Source organism: Pundamilia nyererei, unplaced genomic scaffold, assembly GCF_000239375.1.
Source record: "Pundamilia nyererei isolate P.nyererei 1_Seehausen unplaced genomic scaffold, PunNye1.0 scaffold00223, whole genome shotgun sequence".
Lineage (NCBI taxonomy): Eukaryota > Metazoa > Chordata > Actinopteri > Cichliformes > Cichlidae > Pundamilia > Pundamilia nyererei.
The window spans coordinates 474,609-494,722 of record NW_005187624.1 but is presented as its reverse complement, the minus strand read 5'-3'; the positions used below and the strand labels follow the sequence as shown (position 1 = coordinate 494,722).

The 20,114-nt window shown below is 41.2% G+C and overlaps 2 protein-coding genes across 2 annotated transcripts in view; one reads left to right on the top strand and one right to left on the bottom strand.

The window, feature by feature from the left end:
* Positions 1-3,803, bottom strand: part of lrrc4bb (leucine rich repeat containing 4Bb) — a 10,466-nt gene extending 6,663 nt beyond the window's left edge. Inside the window, exon 1 of the mRNA XM_005748479.1 lies at positions 3,233-3,803. The gene's annotated coding sequence lies outside the window, so the exon portion shown is untranslated. The remainder of the gene's footprint in view (positions 1-3,232) is intronic.
* Positions 3,804-15,038: 11,235 nt separating this feature from the next.
* On the top strand, positions 15,039-20,099 carry LOC102195065 (heparan sulfate glucosamine 3-O-sulfotransferase 2-like). The gene is made up of 2 exons (XM_005748478.1): positions 15,039-15,805; positions 18,957-20,099. The coding sequence occupies exons 1-2, from the start codon at positions 15,309-15,311 to the stop codon at positions 19,573-19,575; spliced, it is 1,116 nt and encodes a 371-aa protein (XP_005748535.1). The 5' UTR covers positions 15,039-15,308; the 3' UTR covers positions 19,576-20,099.
* Positions 20,100-20,114: the final 15 nt, after the last annotated feature.

Genomic DNA, 20,114 nt, shown 5'->3' with positions numbered 1-20,114 from the left:
GGGGGGGGGTTGAATTCCTGAATGTGCATTGTGTTTTTCTAAAGCCTTGTTTTTGGTTAATCGAGTGTCACACACACACATCTTGCAACAGAAATGGCTGCGAGCATCAGCAGACTCACTAAATTTAGAAATGCTTGGGCTGTTCCCCTTATAATGATTAGAAAGAGAAAGTGCTCATTGTTTTCTCAAGCACATAATTCTCGTCACTATGACTCTGGCAGTCACAAGTCTGTCATGTCTGAGAACAAATGATAAAAGATCCTTGTTTCCTGACACTAATATAAACACAATGTCACCTCTATCGATATGGCATTTAAAATAACTCTTGGATGCATTTTAAAAAATAAAAGAATCTCTTATTAATGTAATAAACTGTTTATTCTTTCTTTTTTTATGAAACAGCTCCATGGCAGTCCTTAGCATCTCCTCTCCTATGCAGCGACGATGCATGCGCCTAGAAACACTGTTGCTGTGGCAACCTGCTCACTCACCATCTTGTGTTTTTACTGTCCAGTGCCCTATTCCACATTACTGTGTTTAGCTGAGCTTGATCAACATTTTGTGTCCAAAATGGATAAACAGCGCCTTTGCTGTCTAAATCAAAATGCATTTAACTCAAAGCTTATAGTGTATGCTTGCAGTATTTGCTATTATAACACACTCGGTAAGAAAAGCCAAAGCTGAATTTTGGAATTCTGTTCATAGGAGATAGAACAGGGTTGAACTTTGGCCTTCAGCATAACAACAGCAGGAACAAATCTGCAACGAATCTTAATGGTCAAGGTCTGAGGATCAGGTCAACATTGGTTTTCATCTAAAACATACTTCGAAGAAGTTAAAGCAACTATTAAGAAAGCTCGTAAGGGAATGTACGCTAAAAATAGACTTTTTTCAGATGCTTTGCACATCCCACTGACTCTCTCGCCCTGTCTCTTTCTCTCTCTTCGACACATGCCCACATCCAGATCTACAACCATCGTAACTGTAACTGACACAAAGAAATGACAGCACATACGTACATCCCAGATAAGCTAATGAATGTAGACGTGTGAATACAAATAAACCTAAATATTACAGTAAGCAGCTCCTTTGCACCAGTCCTCATTATGGTGCTCTTTACACTGTTGTCCTTCCTTGAAGAGTCTCCCACTCATCCCCATCTCACAGCTAATTATGCATTTCAATAATCTGACTGGCTCTCTTAGACATCAGAATTGTATCTGATTCAGAGTAGAGGTCTGATAGTTGCAATGATTCATGAAAGCATCAAAGCAAAACATCATTAATATTCAGCCGGCCAAAGAAGTACCAGTGTTTCATACGCTGCTACTTCATTAAAAACACACAGCGATGGTGGTGCTATGCCTTTCTTTCCTCCCTTTTTTTTCCTTTTAAATTGAGCGGTGTACAAAGTATCATATAAACACAGCTGGATGGAAAGTATTTCCAAATTCCTCCAGCCACTTTCATGACACTTGAAGTCTAGAAAGAAATGTAAGCTAATGGTGAAGTTTTGGCCCCACACACAGCCTTTTGTTAAAACAAACTTGCTTCCTTCATGGCATCACTGAGGGAAAGATGCATTCCCCTTGAATAAAAACCAGCTGGCCCTTGTAATCAATAAGTTGTTTAATGCAGCATTTTTTCCCTTAAGTACAGTTAAGCACTTGAGCTGCATTTGTTCGTTGCATTACATGGGAAATGTCACTAAATGAGGTGGTGCAACCAGTCAGCGGAGAGCACCACATTGTATTGTAAAGAGCTGTATTGTGGGAGAGACCTTGAACCTGCAAACATGCCTGTTGACTTCACCTGCCATCTTTAAGTTCTTGACAAAAGGAGAGCTCGAGAGCTACAAAATACACTGCGATGGTCTTTATTTCTAGAATCTTGGCCCATCTGATCCTGTCGCAGTTGGCCTTCTTTCTGATCTTTGTGCAAAATGTGTTTTCTAGGGCTTCTTGACATAGCTGAAACACTGGCCACATTAAATTCTTCAAGCCAATTTCACTTAAATGAATCTCTCTCTCTCTCTTTGTTTTTTTTTTTTTCTTATTTTAGCCCTTTGTGTTCGTGTCAAAAGCAGATTGCAACGATGTAGATATTGATTATTCGATCAGGCCTGAGAGATCGCTCACTCGTTAAAAGACAAATTAGCTGAAAGCTGCTGACCAACTGCTACAAACCAATCACATCATCGCAAGTGCCTGATTGTATCAATGTCTTCCACTCCACAACTGTCATTAAGGTTTATGAAGAGGCCAAAAAACAGAAAAATGGAGAAAAAAATTTGTGGTGCTGTTGTTTTCAATAAAAACTGAGGCTGTGGGTTGCTTTTTTGAATACAAACCCCAATTAGACCTCATGTATTTACAGATGCTCAAGATGAACACAAAGCGACACAGGTGCAGCAGGGCCAAGATCATCTACTGTAACTATGACAACACCAGATTGATTCAGGACGTGGGAATTGGGGTAGGATGGATGGGACGCATTTCACCAGTATGGATACATCAACCACTGTTAGAGAGAGGGAGAGAGAGGGAAAAAAAGACAAGCTCGTAGCAAACGTCTTCAGACTTTTAACAATTGCAAGTTGTTGTATTTTTTTTTCTTCTTCCCCTTATTTTTCTTATTTTTTTCCATCACATCTCAAAAACCCATAACTTGCCCATGTTTTTCTACCCTGCAGTCGCAACCTCTGATCTGCAATCTCTCCTCATCATATAGCCTGTAGCATAATATCTCCTACAATTGAACAGAATGGCCTTATTCATCTATGCAGCTGCGCTCACTACGGCGCACCTTCTCGGGAACGCAATTGAAATTCTGAATAGGCCTAATTCTGCACATGCTGCATTACAAAATGGCTTGCATCCATCCTCTCTTCGGCGGCATAACAACACGACTGCACGCAAAATAACCTTTAGGTTCATTGCTGACTGGGAAATATCACCTGTGTAGATGTGCAATACATAGGTTTGCGCGTAGAAGCGATTCCTTTTAATGCAACTAGCACAGATTTATTCCACTGGCATCGACGTGGACTGTGTGCTCATGTTAATTATTTGCTTAAATTGTTATGCATCTCAGCTTTTTGCCACACTCAATTTCTTGTCCCCTCCTTTGGCATCTCATGACTGTTTTCAGCATCACTCTCGATTAGGTAACAAATGTAATAATTACGCCAGCCATTTCACTCCCTTCTACCTGTACAGCCAAAATAGCCTACCTTAATGTTTCGGCGTCTGCGGCGTGAGGTCGATGTTTTCTCTCCCCCTCTCCGATCGTCAGTTTCCCAACCTCGCTATCAGTCTCTCCTCTTTTTTTTCCTGCTCTTCCCTAAATTGATTCGCTTGTTTCCACGGCTGTGAGCTGGCTCTTGTTCTTGTAGGCTAGATCCGCAGCGCCAACGCAACGCGGGGGGCTACAGTGATGGCAGGTTAAAGATGAACACAATCCACACACACGCGTGCGCGCGGAAAAAAACAGAGATCGGCTTCGGGATCGCCGAGGAAAAAAATGGTGTTATAATTATGGCACGGAGGAACGAGGTCGGGGACGAGTGCATCGATGCGCCTTATCATCCTTGGAGAGGAACGCAGGTAGCAAACGCGACGGCGCCCGCTGGGCAGAGCAGTTTGCGTCCAGCATAAGCGGCTCTTTACGCACATTCCGTATGTTTCAGTCTGAATCCGACTAAGACAGCATTAGGAGAAGAGACGAAGGAGCACCGACCCGTGGATGTGGCTGCGTTTCTTTGGGTGTATTAAAGTGAACGTTCAGAGCCGGATTCCAAAATGAGAGATATTTCACGTGTTTGCTTTCCGCGTGTTTTGTGTCTCACATCCCCCGGTGAAACTTAAGCTCTGGGCTTGTTATGAGTAGCAGTGTAGTCACATATTTATTAATATGACTCAGCAGCACTGTATGATCGGGAGGGTAACCTGAGTCAGTTCGTTTCTCCCTATCAAGTGAGATTTTGAGCATTTATTATTATTATTATTTTATTATTATTTTATGGGCACTTTCTTTTAAAAGCCACCAAATATTAACAGAAATAAACCTTTCTGATTCACTCAAAGAGTTTTGTAGACTCTGTAATGTTCCCGTAGCTAGCAAGAGCATTTGTTTTTGTAAGATTATATCTAGCAAATCAATGAGGCCTGCTTTCTGCAGACTGTGCATATGAGTGTTTACTCCAAGCCTTCCCACCCTCTTGAAAGGCTTCTGTATTGGACTTGTTAGATTTAAGCTGTAAATAAGGAAGCCACCAGCACTATTACTTCCTGTCAGCACCCAAACATGTAGAACACATACGCTGCAGGCCTGTGAAGATCCTGACCATGAATTAAACCATACATCTGAGCCTTGCAAATGTAGACGTGAAATATTTTGTTAAGGTTTTCAATTCAGCTGGCTACCCATCATGAAACGTAATGTAATTAGTGAATTGAGAACAGTATGACCAAGTAAGTGGCCAGTTAACGAGATGTTAGCTCACAAGTGATTTCCCTCCATTGAGCATTGTCATATATGTGTCCACGTGTCTGAAGTACAGAAGAAGAGAAGCCCCCTTTGCAGCTTTACAACTACCAAAGACTACTTTGTGGGTAAAAATAAATCTCAGTGCATCTTTGCTCTGTCTCAGCTCACACTAAAGGTCAAAGGACAGAAAAGGCCAGTGATGCTTCAGAAAGACCCCCGAGATATATGCACTCTCTCTTTCCCTCCATCTCTCTCTCGCGCCTTCCTTCCCTCCCTCACCCTTTCAGTTGCTCCTACCCTCCCTCTCGGTGAATGCCGTAGTGAGCATTGTTCACGACCACTAGCTTTTACTGAAAGCTGCACAGCAATGAGGTCTCTGTGCCTTTTGCCTCTCTCTTCCTCTACCCTCCCCCTCCTCTGGCTCTCTCTCTCCCACCCCTCTACCTCTCTCCCCTTCCCTCTCTTTCTCACTCTATCTCTCTCCCTCTATTAAATTTCCAGTCACACAGTGGTGCAGAGGATATTCCTCCTTTCCCTCTTTCTTCCTCTTCCCTCATTCCCTCTCATTCATGTTAAAATCTTAGCCCATATTCCGTCTCTCATCCAGCCTTGGACGCCTTTCACTGCTTTTCCACCACTCTCGGCTCCTCTCTCCATACATCTTTTTCGCCTTCCATCCCCCGCACCATTTAAAATGATTCCATGCCGCCCCTGCCAAACCCACCCTGTGCCTTTGCTCGCCTTCTTCCCCCCACTTTCTACTCTATGTCCTCACTGTGTCATTGCACATTGTATCTGATATTCCCTTTATGCATGTATAGTACGCTTGTGTGTGCGCAGGCACCCTTGAGCGTGTGTGTAGGAGCGGTGGACTGGAGAGAGGGAGAAGGACATGCATTTGTGCACAGTAAATGAACAAACGTTCATTGCTGTATTGCTTGTGTCATCAGTGCAGGAAGGCTCTCGGACGCGAAATACAGCAGAGAGAGCTAATCCCGCCATCCAGAAGACGGGCACATGGCATTTCTAATACAACCCAAACCCCATAAACTCTTAATGCTGTGTTAGGAGCCACAGGGGAGGAGAAAGGGAGGGTGAAGAGGATTTGGCAGCAACATGCTACTGCCAAGACATATGTGGCATGCTGATAGCACTAGAGAGGTGCAGCTCACACTGTGTGGAAGCTTTGGAGGGGTGCTGATACACATCAGTCACTTGTATCGTTTTAGGAGCGACAGGCCTCGCTGCTCTGAAAGTGGGTGACTGAGTAATTGCACGTAGTTCAAAGCGAAGAATAAAAATGTTGCTAATTGTTGGAGCAGCACCTCTGACGTTTGGTTCAGTCGGAGCACACAGGTGATCTGTTTAGTGGTCCCAACGGCATTCAAGTGAAATTTTAAACCAACTTGTATTTCTGTTATTTTTAGAGATTTTATTGAAAGAAAGAAAAAAAAGTTGAGTTGGCGCTCATTGCCATCTGGTGCCAGAGAATAAGAGCGATACGAGAGAGTTTCTACTTATTCGTGGCGATATCCCTGTGCGTGCGTGTGTGTGTGTGCGCGCGCGTGCTGGAGAGGGAGAGGGAAAGAAAAAAACACAGAGAAAAATCCTGGTGTCACAGTATCTTAGCAACTGCCTCCATCTCCTTGGAGACAAGAAGTGACATCACTTCCTGTCTGTGAGAACTCAGTTTTGGTTTGTACACAGTGTGTTTGTGCATATGATTTGGAGGACTTGGATGTGTGCTGGCGTGCTGCCACGTTCGTATGCAGATGTGGGCCCGCAGTGTGCGCGCTAATCCAAGGAGGAAGTAATCCACAGCTTCACCGAGGGCGAGAAGATTAACTGAAAGAGGAAAGTTAAACTTGTGTGTTTGTTTTTCAGTCATTGTTTTGTGAATTTGGGTGTAAGATGCTAACATCAAGGTGGATACTGACACAACGTTTAGGTCCAAATATTTGTTCAAGTCATCCGGTTTCAACTAATTTTCATCCATGAATATAGTTTGTAACCTATTTAAGATAATGATTATGTTTATTTTATTTTTTCCTTAAACATTGTCACTTTGTAAAACACTTGCATTTTCTTAATTTCTTTCCTCTTTTTTATCTTTACTGCTAAAATACCAAGTTTAAGTGTTTTCTTCTGTTTATATTGGCCTCCTAAACACCAGCTGAGCTCCACTCAGAGAAAACATCATCTTCAACTGCCATCTTGTGAGCAACAGAGTGTAGTGCAATTACCATTCGTTATGAGTTATGAGTGATTTCCTTTAAGGAGTTTACCAGCAACATTTTGTACTAAATTTCATTCATTTGCATAGCTAAAAAATATCTTTATTCCATGCATGGCCTTCAGCCTGACCATCGGCACATACAGTAGAAGGTTTAACGTCCCTCCCCCTTTTTGTTTGGGAAAAAATTAAAAATGCAAAAAATGTCAAAATATGGAAGAAGAAGAAGAAAGTGTCATAATAGGATGCCATGAAGTCTGCTTCGAGAATCCAGTCATACCTGTCTTGCCAAATGCATGCACATTATCAGATGTTGCATGTGTGGCCGATTTCTACCTATAGGTGGAGCTAAAGTGGTTGAGATACACAAAGTTTGAAAAAACAGTACTACTCCTGATCAGTGTGCTAACTCTCACAACCTTTAAGCATACAGCTATAAATTCTTTCAAATTTAGAAAGAAAAAATAAAGTCATCTTCCTTTGTTTGTTTTCAGTTTGAGTCGCTGCCATTTCATGTAACATAACATGTCACACATTGAGAGATGTGCCTATGCACTTGGAGGTTTGATATAGACCATATATTGCAGGAAACATGGTACAGAGAATCCTGAGGCAAGTCTCAAGAGCTGTGTCAAGAAAATTTGGCAGAGTGACTGTAAAATGTTAAAAATGCAAAATGACTGAATGAAATTGCCAAGAAAGATCATGACATAAACCACAGACCCTGCCAAAAATCTGGGTCAATACATGAGAGAATACCGAGCTTTAACCTTCCGCGAACAGATTATTACTATGCAAGGCCTCCGTGAATCAACAAAGTCAGCAACACACAAAGACCATCAAACAGATCAGCATATGATTTACAAGATGTCCCAGGGGATATCAGTGTCCTGCGTGTGCCAAACCTCGGCAAATGTTGCACACTTCAGCAAGTCATTCTTATTCCGCTACACATCTTTATCATTAAAGCTTCCTCAGTCAAAGGGAAGAGTGGAGGAGAAGTCAAAGGCTGCAAAGTCACTGCTGCAGAAACCCAAGCCAGAAAAGCAGACATCTACACATGCAATGCAACCTGGACATTTCCAGACATTACACAGCAGGCATGACAATGTATATGTCTGTCTTTTCCTGTCAGCTCCCTGGACTTTGATGTGATGTAGAAACTGGTGATAGTCTGGTGCATTCACAGCCAGGGTGATTGTGATTGAAGGAAACAGGTGATTAAATATTCTATAGTACTATAGAAATAGGCAGCACGGTGGTTAGCACTGTTGCCGCACAGCAAGAAGGTCCTGAGTTCAATTCCACCATCAGGCGGACGGGGAGAACATGCAAACTCTTTCTGTGTGGAGTTTGCATGTTCTCCCCGTGTCTGCGTGGGTTCCCTCTGGGTACTCTGGCTTCCTCCCACCGTCCAAAGACATGCAGCTTGTGGGGATAGGTTAATTGGATAATCCAAATTGCCACTAGGTGTGAATGTGCAAGTGAGTGTGAATGGTTGTCTGTCCTTGTGTGTTAGCCCTGTGACAGACTGGCGACCTGTCCAGGGCATACCCTGCCTCTCGCCCTATGACAGCTGGGATTGGCTCCAGCACCCTCCGCAACCCTGAAAAGGATAAGCTGAAGCGAATGGATGGACTATAGAAATGCAAACACTGGAAAATTTGCCTTTGTAATTTTGTAGATAAATAAAAAATTTAAAGCAATTTTCATAAATTTATAACCAACAGGTGTAACATTACAAAGCTCATGTCAAGTCCCACCTTAAATCCTATAAAGTGAAGTTATTAAGAATACAGTTCAAATCAATCATTGTATTAAATATTAATGGTTCTAAGAGGGTAAAGTCTTATTCTCTTCTGTTTGCTCCTTATCTTTACCTCACCACTAGGTTTACAAATCTCAAGAGTTCTTGAATGGACAGTATTTACATGAATTTAGCTTATTTCATCAGCTAATATATGAATACAATGATTTCGACCAAAGGTTCATCAAGCACTTTAACATAATGTTTTTGGACATGCTAGCATGTTGACATTAGCCTTGTGTACTGTGAATGAGGAAGTCTAATAGATGACAACAGAATCAGTTTAAGCCTGGATCATAAAATTCCTTTATTAAGCCATGGTAGGGCTACATGTGATGCAACCTTTCTGTACATTTGAATGAGCAGAATGTGTCACGAGTCAAGCTACAATAATAAGCTAATTGATCAGCCACAATGGAAAGGAAAAAGTATAAATAATGAGCAATTAAATTCATGCAGACTCATTAATAATATAGTACAATCGGACCGAAGCTGAGTAAGCAATTTACAAACGTCAGTCCTAGAGGAAGTGTCTAAGCAATTATTTAATTTTATGCAGATTATTTTTGGTTTTTTTTAACTTTTTGTCTTTTCTTTTTTTCCTGATTTTGTGGTCTTTTCTTGAGGATCTTTCTCTGATTTGTTTCTTTACCAGAGTTTTCCTGGGAGGTTCAGCTGCAAAAAATAAATAAATAAATAATGAATGCATCGCAGTTAGTACAGGGTAAATTAAACTACAACTAATACTGCTGAAATTACTGCAGGCAGTGAGAGTGTTCCCATTGGACATGTGTAATTTGGAATATCAGAACTTTGATCCAACTGCACTGTTCAAATATTCCAAATGGGAAGATCTTATATGCAAGCTTAGATTATTTGGCTCATATTACAGAAAACATCTGGTGGAAACTGCAGTTTCCACCTCTGCCTGTGGGCGTGAACATACAACAACATACTGACCACCTGGCACACAGAGCCAGTGTGAAGATACCAGTATAGTCTGGTCTGTATTATTGTTGACCAAAAGTAAAAATGATGCAAATCCAGATGAATCCATGTTTATTTGTATCTGTGTATCCAGCACTTTTTGCTTAAAAAACAACGTAACTTGTGTAATTACCTCTTTGCAGACCATCTTCCTTGCCGTTTTGTTGCAAGGACATGACAGAAGTCCTTTCTTCTCATAAAACAAACAGTTAACAACGAGTTTGTCGTCCATCTTTCTGTTATGTGGCACAGTGTAGTTTGGGTCATAGGTGTGATGCAAGGCCACCACGATCACCTTTTTATCTCCTTTGAGACAGACAAACAGAAAACACGAGTGATAACGTGCAGAAAAAATACCAAAACAAACAAAACACTTATCATAGATTGTGGTGTGTTTACCTGAGATGTTTGATAAAGCTGAATTTATGTCCGTCTCAAAACGACTGACAATGGGAACGAAGACAATAACAGCCTCACTCTCATCAGCTTTCTCCACTTTTATTGCTCCTCGTCTGAAGAGTTTTTTGAGAAATTTCTCATGAGAGTCCATCGTCTGTCCATCAACATGTGAATAAATTTTTACTTTTTCTGTTGGAAGAAAAAATGAATAGCATCAGAGTTCAGATTATTCACCGCCCTGTTGTTCTACTCTAAGATCCCAGAGATCAGGGAGTCTCAAAAGTACACACAACTCTTATACTTAGCAATTTAATCTTTTGTATGACTTTTCACTTTCCAAGATGAAATAATGTAAAAGCAAGGAAAAAATTAAATAAGTGGCAGAATTTACTGTAACATAGGCAAAGATAACTGGAAATACAATACATAAATATAATTGTAACAAGCTTGAAAGTCAATATTTGGTATGACCGCCGTTATTCTGCAACAAAGTCTGAACTCTCTTAGTCAGCTTTCTAATCATTTGTACAGTTAAATAGCTCTCCAGACTTCTTGAAAGACATTCAAAGCTCTTCTTTGGATGTTTCTGTCTTTTTTCTGTTCTCTGCCAAGATGATCCCACACTGCTTCAATAATGTTGAGGTCCAGGCTCTCGGGAGGCCAATCCATGACAGATGCTGTTCTAGTGTGTATTTTTCTTTGGAGTATTGTAGTAGTGTATTTTCTAATGTGCTTTTACTACATTGGCAGTGTTTGGAATCATTGTCGTACTGAAAAATGAAGCTGTTTTAAAACAGTGCTTTCCAGATGGAGAATCAATAAATAAACTTGCCTTGCCTCCTGACCTCCTCCATGATTTGATAATGATTTGAACCAAAAATTTCAAATTTGGTGTTACGTTCCCCTAAAAGGGGTCCAGGTGATGAGGGAAAGTAACAAAAAGTGTCCGGGTCAGAAAAAGGAGACGGAGGCAAAATTGTTAAATGAAAGAGTTTTATTAAAGTTTCTATTTATAACTCAACTAAAAGAGACGGGCAAGCCGCTATCACCATTTAAGGAAACAAACAAAAACTCAGGCATCGGTAAGTTAACTGAAAAGCAAAGAACAGTTTAGTGACCAAACACACTCCTCTCCACCGAGCAGGAGCAAGCAATCACAAAATACAGCTCACTAGCTGCAACCGCCAAACACACACAGCTCTCTGGCACCAGAGCTCACCTTTCTCTGGGCTTAAATACCTTTAGTTGCTGATGTGAGTCAGCTGTACAAAAGAAAAAGATGGCACCTAAGGCATGAGATGGTAGGACACACCCACACAGGCAACTGCTAGGGGCGTAACATTTGGATTCATCACTCCATTAGACCTGTTGCAGCTGATTTTCAGTCCAGTTCTTCAGTAATTTAGCATACCTCAGCCTTTTTTTCTCTATTTGCCTTAGAGTAGATGGAACAACTGAGAAGCCAGATGGATCTCTCAGGTCATGTGTCAGGTCTTGGCTGGATTCTTTTCCTGTTTTAAAGGTATGACTTTCAGATACTGTTCATCTTCCTGTTGTATATAGGTTTTGCCGCATATTCTTTTGTCCTCCACTCATGTAACAAGTTTTTAGGCAGTCACATAGTTGGCGCAAAAATGCCGTTTTATGCTGTTTAAGCTGAGTTATCTTTGGCGTGTTTCAAGGATTAAATTAACAAAATGGGAACAAATGCTGTGTTTTGGAACAGGCACCTATTAACAAGATACAGTGACTTTATTTGCTTCGCTTTCTTTATGTGTTGGCATAACACCAGTACATCTCTTGAGTTAGGTGCCTTGTTAATGCTTGCTAATGCTAATAGGTCGGTGTTAGGTGGCATAAACAAAGCTTTCCAAATGGTCAGCTACAAAGACTGGACTGAAAATGAGTGAAAAGCAGCTACCGTCAAAAGAGAGAGTTATGGGCTTAAGACCACTTAAGACCAAAAAAGAAAATATATGAAATTACAGCTCTTTGGAACAAAATTTAAAGAAACGGGGAGGCCCAAGACTTTTGCACAGTATTGTAGTTTCACTTTCACACATATATTCTATAAAACATTTTATTCAAGCTCCTTGCTGGCAGTAACCTATTTCTGATTAGAAATTATATATATAAGCAGTTAAACTTACTTTTATTCATGTTGTTGTTCTTCCGTTCACTGCTAGCCTCTGATACAGGAACCTGACGCTGAGGACTTGCTTTCGTTTTCACTTGCGATCTTATCTGTTATGGCGCACTTTGTAATGCCAAAGTGTGGCCGGCAGATGTCAGTGTTGTGTCATTGCTGGGCATGCTGAAAGGAAATAGATGTCATGTAGAAATGTTATCCAGTGATCCTTATATATTTGACAGCTGGAGAAAACTGGATGCCCTTTTTAACCCCTAAAAAAGGCATGTTGAAAAAGAAGGGAATTTGAAGACACAAAAATACACCGGACCAGTGCATGATGCCACCTGCTAAAAATCTGGAATCAGTCCTTCAGCTGTGTTCAGAATGGCAATTTGCATGTCTGAAGTCAAGAATAAATTCTTCCTTTCAAGCCGTATATTAAAAAAGAAGATAAAAATGTTGTTAATTGGCCTCCTGATATACAAGCAACACTGTGTGACTACATGTTTGTCACTTAACAAAACAGTTCTGTGTGTGCACTTTTTTTTCCAAAGAGGGTGTGAACGGAAACTGTGGGAGTGATTCTTCACCCATCTGTAATATAAAGTTGCCTGGCTCATCTGTATCTTCCCCCAGTGTCTGATCGGAGTCAGGACAAGCCGAGGAACCCTCCCTCCAGGCTTCGCTTGCCTCTGACAAATGAGCCGTGCCTCTGATGGAGTGAGTGGTCATTGGCACCCGTATTCAGTGAGCTCCCAAAGACAATCAAACACTTTAAGAAATATGTTGTGCATTTACAGACACATCATTCATTCCCTAAACATAGATCATGACTCATGCTGTCAAGCCTGACACCCCCACCGCTCTCTCTGGAATCTCAAATCTAAATATGAGTCTTAGTTAAACTGAATGGCTAAGGAGGGGAATGTCTCACTTTTAAATTTTCTCCTGGAAAGCCCGGGTGGTCTTTCATATCTTTTTTTTCCTTAAAAAAATGGCACTGACTAGATTGTTCCACATTGCACTTCTGTCATAGTTTATATCAGTCAAAGAAAAAGGTTGTCCTTCTCTGTAATGAGCTAGAACAAGATAAACCGTATGTTCAGTAAATGAAACTGAGGTTAAACTGATTTTCCTCAACAATATTTTTGATTGTTCCACTGAAAAGTCAAGCTGTGCACGCAGCAGAGGTGATTATAACGTTTAATCACTGCGCCCCATCGCTGAGCATAGCAGGCTTCTCACCCCGAGGTTTGATTTACCCGCCCTCTTCCTGAGGAAAAATCTCATTCACTAGACGGATTGCTAAGCGGGTCTCTCCAACCAGCCCCTATAAATCATTCTTTAATCAGAGGCTTCTCAGATTGGGCGCAGACACCCGCAGGAGCACCACTGTGACACCTCAACTCCTCCCCATGCGTCTCTGCAGTCCGGGGAGCTTTCATCCTCTTCTTTTTCCACTGTGAGCTTGTCTGCATTTGTTTTTGTCATCAGGAAGTGTATGACCACACAACGATGCTTTAATGCCTACTTGCTACAAGGAGAGGGGAGGTCTAACAAGATCAGGAACAAGACTACTGATATAGAAGCTGGGAAACAATACAAGGAGCAAAGTGGACAACTAAACCAGTCCAAAGAGGCCCTGAGACCACAGAAAGTCCAGTCTTACAACATGTGTCATATTGCAAATATTGGTATCGATCCCATACCAAGTAAATACAGGGACAGTATTGTTGATACCAATATCGATACCGATACTTTTAACCTATGAAGGCAGCTTATGTATGAGAGAGCAGTTGTTATGATTTATGACATAAATCATCATGAATTTGCAAATTCTGAACACATGCTAATGATCACTAAATCACCGTGAGTTTGGCTTTTCACAATAATTAGTTAACACATTAAAAAACACCTTTTCAGCTTTTCATGTATTTTGAAAGTAGGGTTTATTTGTTTGTTGAGACCTGAAATGTAAATGTGTGTGGGTCAACTTCTGTTTTTACAGTGTGCTATAGGCTATAAATAAAATAGGCCTGGCAGTCAACACAAAAAGGCTACATACTTAACTTAGAGGATGGATACAAAGTATCGATCCACTCGTGCTAGTATCGAGCTGATGCAAATATCAGCGTTGGTATCAATAGTATCAATATTTGGATCAATCTGCCCACCTCTACAGCCAGATTGTGCTAATGTAAGGAAACTTGGGAATTCAGGACACAACACGAAAGTTCAGATGGCATGACAAGTTGGATCATGCTTTATCAAATGAATGAAGACCAGAATAGTTATAAGACATCAGTCTCACATAGTCCTTTTTTAACTTAAAAGTGAAACTGATTATTAGTAGGTGGTGATTAATTTTCCCAGTAATGGAGTGTGAGGTAAATTCTCACATTGGGACTTTAGAGAGTTGATTTTATCCATCCTTCTGAACACTCGAATGACTCTCTGCTGACTGGATACAGTTTTAAGGTCATGAACCATAAAAAAAATGGGGGGAAAAACCCAACTGTGTTCAGTGTGTTTAAATTTAACCGCATCAGAAGAGATTGAACCAGTGCTGTGATTGGTCCAACAGGAAGAGCAAAGCTTGCTGGATCTTAAAGTGTTAAATTATAGATATTTAAAGATATTTTTACTCTCGTGTTTTCCGGTGTGTTGGTGTAAATCAGCTCTAATACTATTGATTTTATTAACAAAAATGTTTCACTTTACGTTAATAAAGTGCTTCAAATATTAATACTTACAAACATTCTGTATGTTTACCTTTAAATGAACAAAGAGTCGACTCGGAGCTTAGATGTTAGTATGAAACGTGATAAAAGGTAAAGTGAGATGAGCAAGTGGAGACAGATGAATACTTTTTATCTTTTCTTCTTTTTTTCTTTTTTTTACCATTTTTAATGCAAAGACACCGTGACGTCACTGTGTGGAAATATTTTTCTGTCGCTCAGCCGGTTTGGAGCTGACAGTCCGCTCAAGTTGCCAGAGAGCGCGCACAGCTTTTGCATCCTTGCGTGATGGCCACGGACGCGTCCAGGAGTTTTAAAATAGGATGGCTTCGCAACTCGGTGCGCAGGGAAAGATACCTTTTCAGGTAAGGAGCTGAAGCGATGGGACTCAGATGGACTGTGGTAACAGACTTGAAGTCTGGTGTTTTTCTTCTTTAAAGCCCGTGGAGCCGCTAAGACAATCATAAAAGGACGGAACGCAAAAATCAATTAAAAAAACCATGCACTGTTCATACTCATGGAGAGATGGCATGCGTGCTCCTCTTCGGTCGACTTCTCCCCTTGTCACACCGGCTCAGAGGAACGTCCATCTGCTTGTTATCCCTTTTCCTTTCATATTTATTCTACTGCGCTCTATTCCCTGACGGTGCCATCATGCAAACGTCAGGTGATCCGACGTCCAGCTGTCAGCGAGCAGATGGAGCCAAAAGGCGCCTTCAGAAATCCCTCTCCTGCCTTTTACCGTCGGACGCGAGGTTGAGCGCTGTTGAGGCGTCTCGGTTGAAAGCCGACCAAAGACCCCATTTCGCTCATCACACCGCCGGGAACGGCACGCCCAGCCCGCCTATGAGCAATTTAAAGTTTGGCAATAAAAAGTTACCAAATGCCATCATAGTCGGTGTGAAAAAGGGAGGCACGAGAGCCGTCCTCGAGTTCATAAGAATACATCCGGATGTGCGCGCGGCGGGAACCGAAACACACTTCTTCGACAGGAACTATGACAGAGGCCTGGAGTGGTACAGGTAAGACAACGTGTGTCTCACCTGTGCAGGTGCGTGTCCATCTGCTCCACAAATCCCGCAATTTATCAGAAATCATAGTAATAAGTAGGAAATTACACCAGATTGGACTTCAGTCAGCTTTTATTGCACAACATCTGACTTTAAGATTCTTGGTTAAAGTGGTTTTAGCTTAACTAATTTAATTAGTTTATGTAATCTAGAAACTGGTCAAAGAGCAGCCTTTTATCGTGACTGCTGCTCCCGCAGAGACCCACGAGTGTGTCTGGAAATTTGTGGCTTCTAGTCAGCTGTGCTTGCATAATTCTGCATATCTGATTAGGCCGTTTCTCTCCCACCAAACTAAATGTTAATGATAGTAAATTATGGAGAATGATACACTATATTTCCAGCTTCGTTTTCTAAAAGGTCATAACGATTGCAGGCCAATATAACCGTGTGCCTTCACATGGTACATAGGGAATTACAGTGGAATTCAGGTAAGCGGTGTAGCGCCTCATTTTCTTCTGTTTTATGCCTGAATCTGTTTTCCCCCCTCCGTCCTGGTCTAAATTCTGCAGTGGTTAATATTTACTTACATTTCCTACAGAGAAAAAAAAATTGAAAAGGTAAGGAATCATGGGGGGGAAAGAGACAATATAATATAATAACAGAATGTAAAATCATCTGATTACCTTAAAAAAATCAGTGATGAATATGAACCCTCTGTTTTGGTGCTTCTTTGTGTATATCAGACTTGGAGCTGGGTAAACATGCTGGATGTGTTTTCTGCAGTTTATTGACTCACTTCAAGCTTTATTGCAGGGAAGTTCTGAGGAATGTGCTGTGTTTATACTGGCAGGAGAGTGGCGCGCTCTCTCTCTCCCTTTTTATTCTTCTTTTGACATACTGTAGAGCAGTTCATCAAATTTCTCATAAAATCCAACCTCTGGAGGCGAACAGTGCAAACAGCGTCCTGCATGCCCGCTGTAACTCCTAGACATCTCAGCTGTAGTCTTGTTTGTTTATTATAATATTTAAACATGACAGCCATGAAAGGGAATTATTTATTGATTTTTCAAATGCTACCCAAGGCACCTTAAACTACAAGGGGCACTCAGACAGCGCATCCTCAGCCAAGGTCAGTGCTCCATTTCACAAGTTAAAGGGAAGCGATTCAAATCTGCTCCAAAATTTAATGGGTTCTTCCTTTGCCCGTGCCCCACCAATTCTCCGAGTTTCATGATTTTCACCTTGGTAGTTTATTGGGGGGTGGTGTGTGTGTGTGTGTGTGTGGGGGGGGTAATCTTTCTGACTGGTGATCAAACTGTACTGATCACCTACATCCTCAGCTCTCACCCTGGCGGAGGGACAAAGTGCATCCCTAACAAACTGCTTCGATTGACTGATGATCAAACCGAATAGCCATAAATTAAACATGCACATAATTGCACAGATTTAGAGGAAGCATATGTATGCAAACACAAGTTTATCTGATGATAAAATGAAAAAACACACACACTCTCATGCATACAGTAACAGACGAGCAATTACGCAGAGATGCGCTCTCGTATTTATCCCCCGGTTCTTTCAAGAGCATTTCATGTTAATGATAGACTGTCATGTAAGCTGCAGGAGGGATGTGTATCAGTAGTATTATATAATAATTACAGACTCAAAGTATCTCCACTAATTGGCACTCTTCACAATGGTTGGCAGTTGAAGCCCTTTTATCTCAGAGATGTGTCTTCCAGATGTGAACCCTCGCCCATTACTGCAGGTTGATTGTCAGCTGTCAAAGCTGTTGAGAAAAAGGTCATACGCCGATTGCTTTCAAAATAAAACAGCTGCTTCCCGGAAGCTTCCTTGTAAACATTCGTTCATAAATCAAAATGAGCGGTGTGGACTGTCACCTTGAATTTGCTAATTGATTGTGCCACAAACATGTTTTTTTTCAATGTCTATGCAAAGGCAAAAATAACAAGAAGAAGGACTAAAGATGTCTGAAGTGATCTTACTAAGCATCAGATGGTGGCTTGGTTGGCCATGTCTCTACAGCTGAGACAAATTTGCTGTCAATTTTGATGTTGTCATATGTCCACGAGCTTGTTAGTATTATTGCCGTTTATTTATTTATTTATTTATCTTTTAGATTTTAACATTCTTTGAAAAATTGCAGCTAATGATAGAATAAATACAACCTCAGATCACTTAAATGGATGGTTTGAAAGAAGAGCCTTAACAGAAACATAGACTGTATATAAGAGATGGATGTAGACAACATGATATCACCCACTGGCTTTTTGATGCCATCTTGACAAGCAAGGAGTTGCTCTGACTGAAAAATTGAGGAAATTGCCCCAAATCCACACCAAAAAGATCCTTTGTCAGATTTTTGTTTAATTTAAATGCGCCACAGCAATAAAGAGTGAAAACTAGTCATATAACTGATCAGAAAATATTTCCTAAGGTTTTGAATCAAATTTGAGTCTTATAGACTGTTAATAATAAAAAGAGAGAAGTCACCCTCGTGACCACTGGAAAAAATACAGGTTTTGAAATGGATTAGTTGGGGGAAAAAACAGAAGTGAAATCAAGATTAGCAAATTAATTGACAATGAAAATAATCATTAACCGCTCTCTCCTCTAGAACTTCCAATCAATCTTCAAGTTTTTCTCAGCGAAGCCCTGCTTGTTCATATCACCTCTGTAAAGAATGGCCTAGTTTGAAGAAGTCACCGAACAGAGTCGCTGCTATACGTGTTCTGTTTGCATTCGTGGTGATTTATTACTCCTGAAACATTCAGGCCTGATGCACAGGAGAGCTGTCTGTGAGACAAGTCTCCAGTGACAACAGACTACTACAACTTTGCTTCAGTGCTCCTATTATGATTTTCATCAAGAAATTGAGTTCACGGCCAAACCGAAGCTCACTTAGGGTAGCTTTATGCCTTTACAACTCACTTGTGTAATCCTGCCCTAAATAGATATGTTACATAGATTTTTTTTCTTTACTTTGACAAAGGAAATGGAAGGGCATTGTGACCTTTCCTTTGAACCTGTTAGCTTTTAAGGTTGCTTAAGCGCTCAAATGTTTAGTATTTTTTAAAAGAAATCCTAAATTAAATGAATGTAAATGAGAAATGTCTATTCTGTGTTTTCATCTTTCATTCAGAGGTTTAATGCCAAGAACTCTTGAAAGCCAAATCACAATGGAGAAGACACCGAGCTACTTTGTGACAAAAGAGACACCACACCGGATTTCTACCATGTCCCAGGACACCAAGCTTATAGTGGTGGTGCGAGACCCCGTCACTCGAGCAATATCGGACTACACTCAGACGTTATCCAAAACGCCGGACCTGCCGAGCTTCCAGGACCTGGCCTTCAGGAATCAGAGCCTGGGAATCGTTGACATGTCCTGGAACGCCATTCGGATCGGCTTGTATGCTTTGCACCTTGAAAACTGGCTCCACTACTTCCCTCTGGCTCAGATCCATTTTGTGAGCGGAGAGCGTCTCATCACAGACCCAGCAGGGGAGATGGCTCGGGTGCAGGACTTTCTTGGGCTGAAACGCATCGTCACCGACAAACACTTCTATTTCAACCGCACCAAGGGTTTTCCCTGCCTTAAAAAGCCGGAGAGCAGCGGCTCGCCCCGCTGCCTTGGCAAGTCAAAGGGGAGGACTCATGTGCAGATAGACCGAGACGCTATTGAGCAACTGCGAGACTTCTATCGACCTTATAATGTCAAGTTCTATGAAATGGTGGGGCACGACTTTAAGTGGGAGTAGAGGTTCGAGATGTATGTTTACGTGGTGCTGGAAAAACTTAGCTATTCCACAAATGTTCTTTTAAAGTGGTTTGCCTTCAGTAATGTGTCAAGGCTAAAGTGAATAGCTAACTATCAGCAGTCTCTAGACAATTTCCGAGCGAAGCAGCCGAGGCAGTACTTTCCTTTGAAGTGACTCTAATGAACAGAGTAAAATCTAAGACGACATTGCTTTTGCACTTGTAATGATCAGTTACCAGCATCAGCACCCTGTTTGTTGCCAGATATAGGCATCATTTTCAGATTTCCGTTTGTGTTACTCTGTATTATTGCTGACTTTATTGCTGACTGCTTCATAAAAAAAAGAGAAAATTCGAAGGGAAGGGGATTAGTTCCTTTTAAAATCTGCTTGACTAATCAAAGTAGAGTTTGAAAGCAAGCCCTTGGAAAATGTCAGTGAAGTCTTCAGGGAGAAGAGAATTAAGCTGCACCACTGTGGCGGTAAATCTAAAATGTAAAGCCATAAGGCAAGTATGAACCACCTGATATTACTTACTCTTC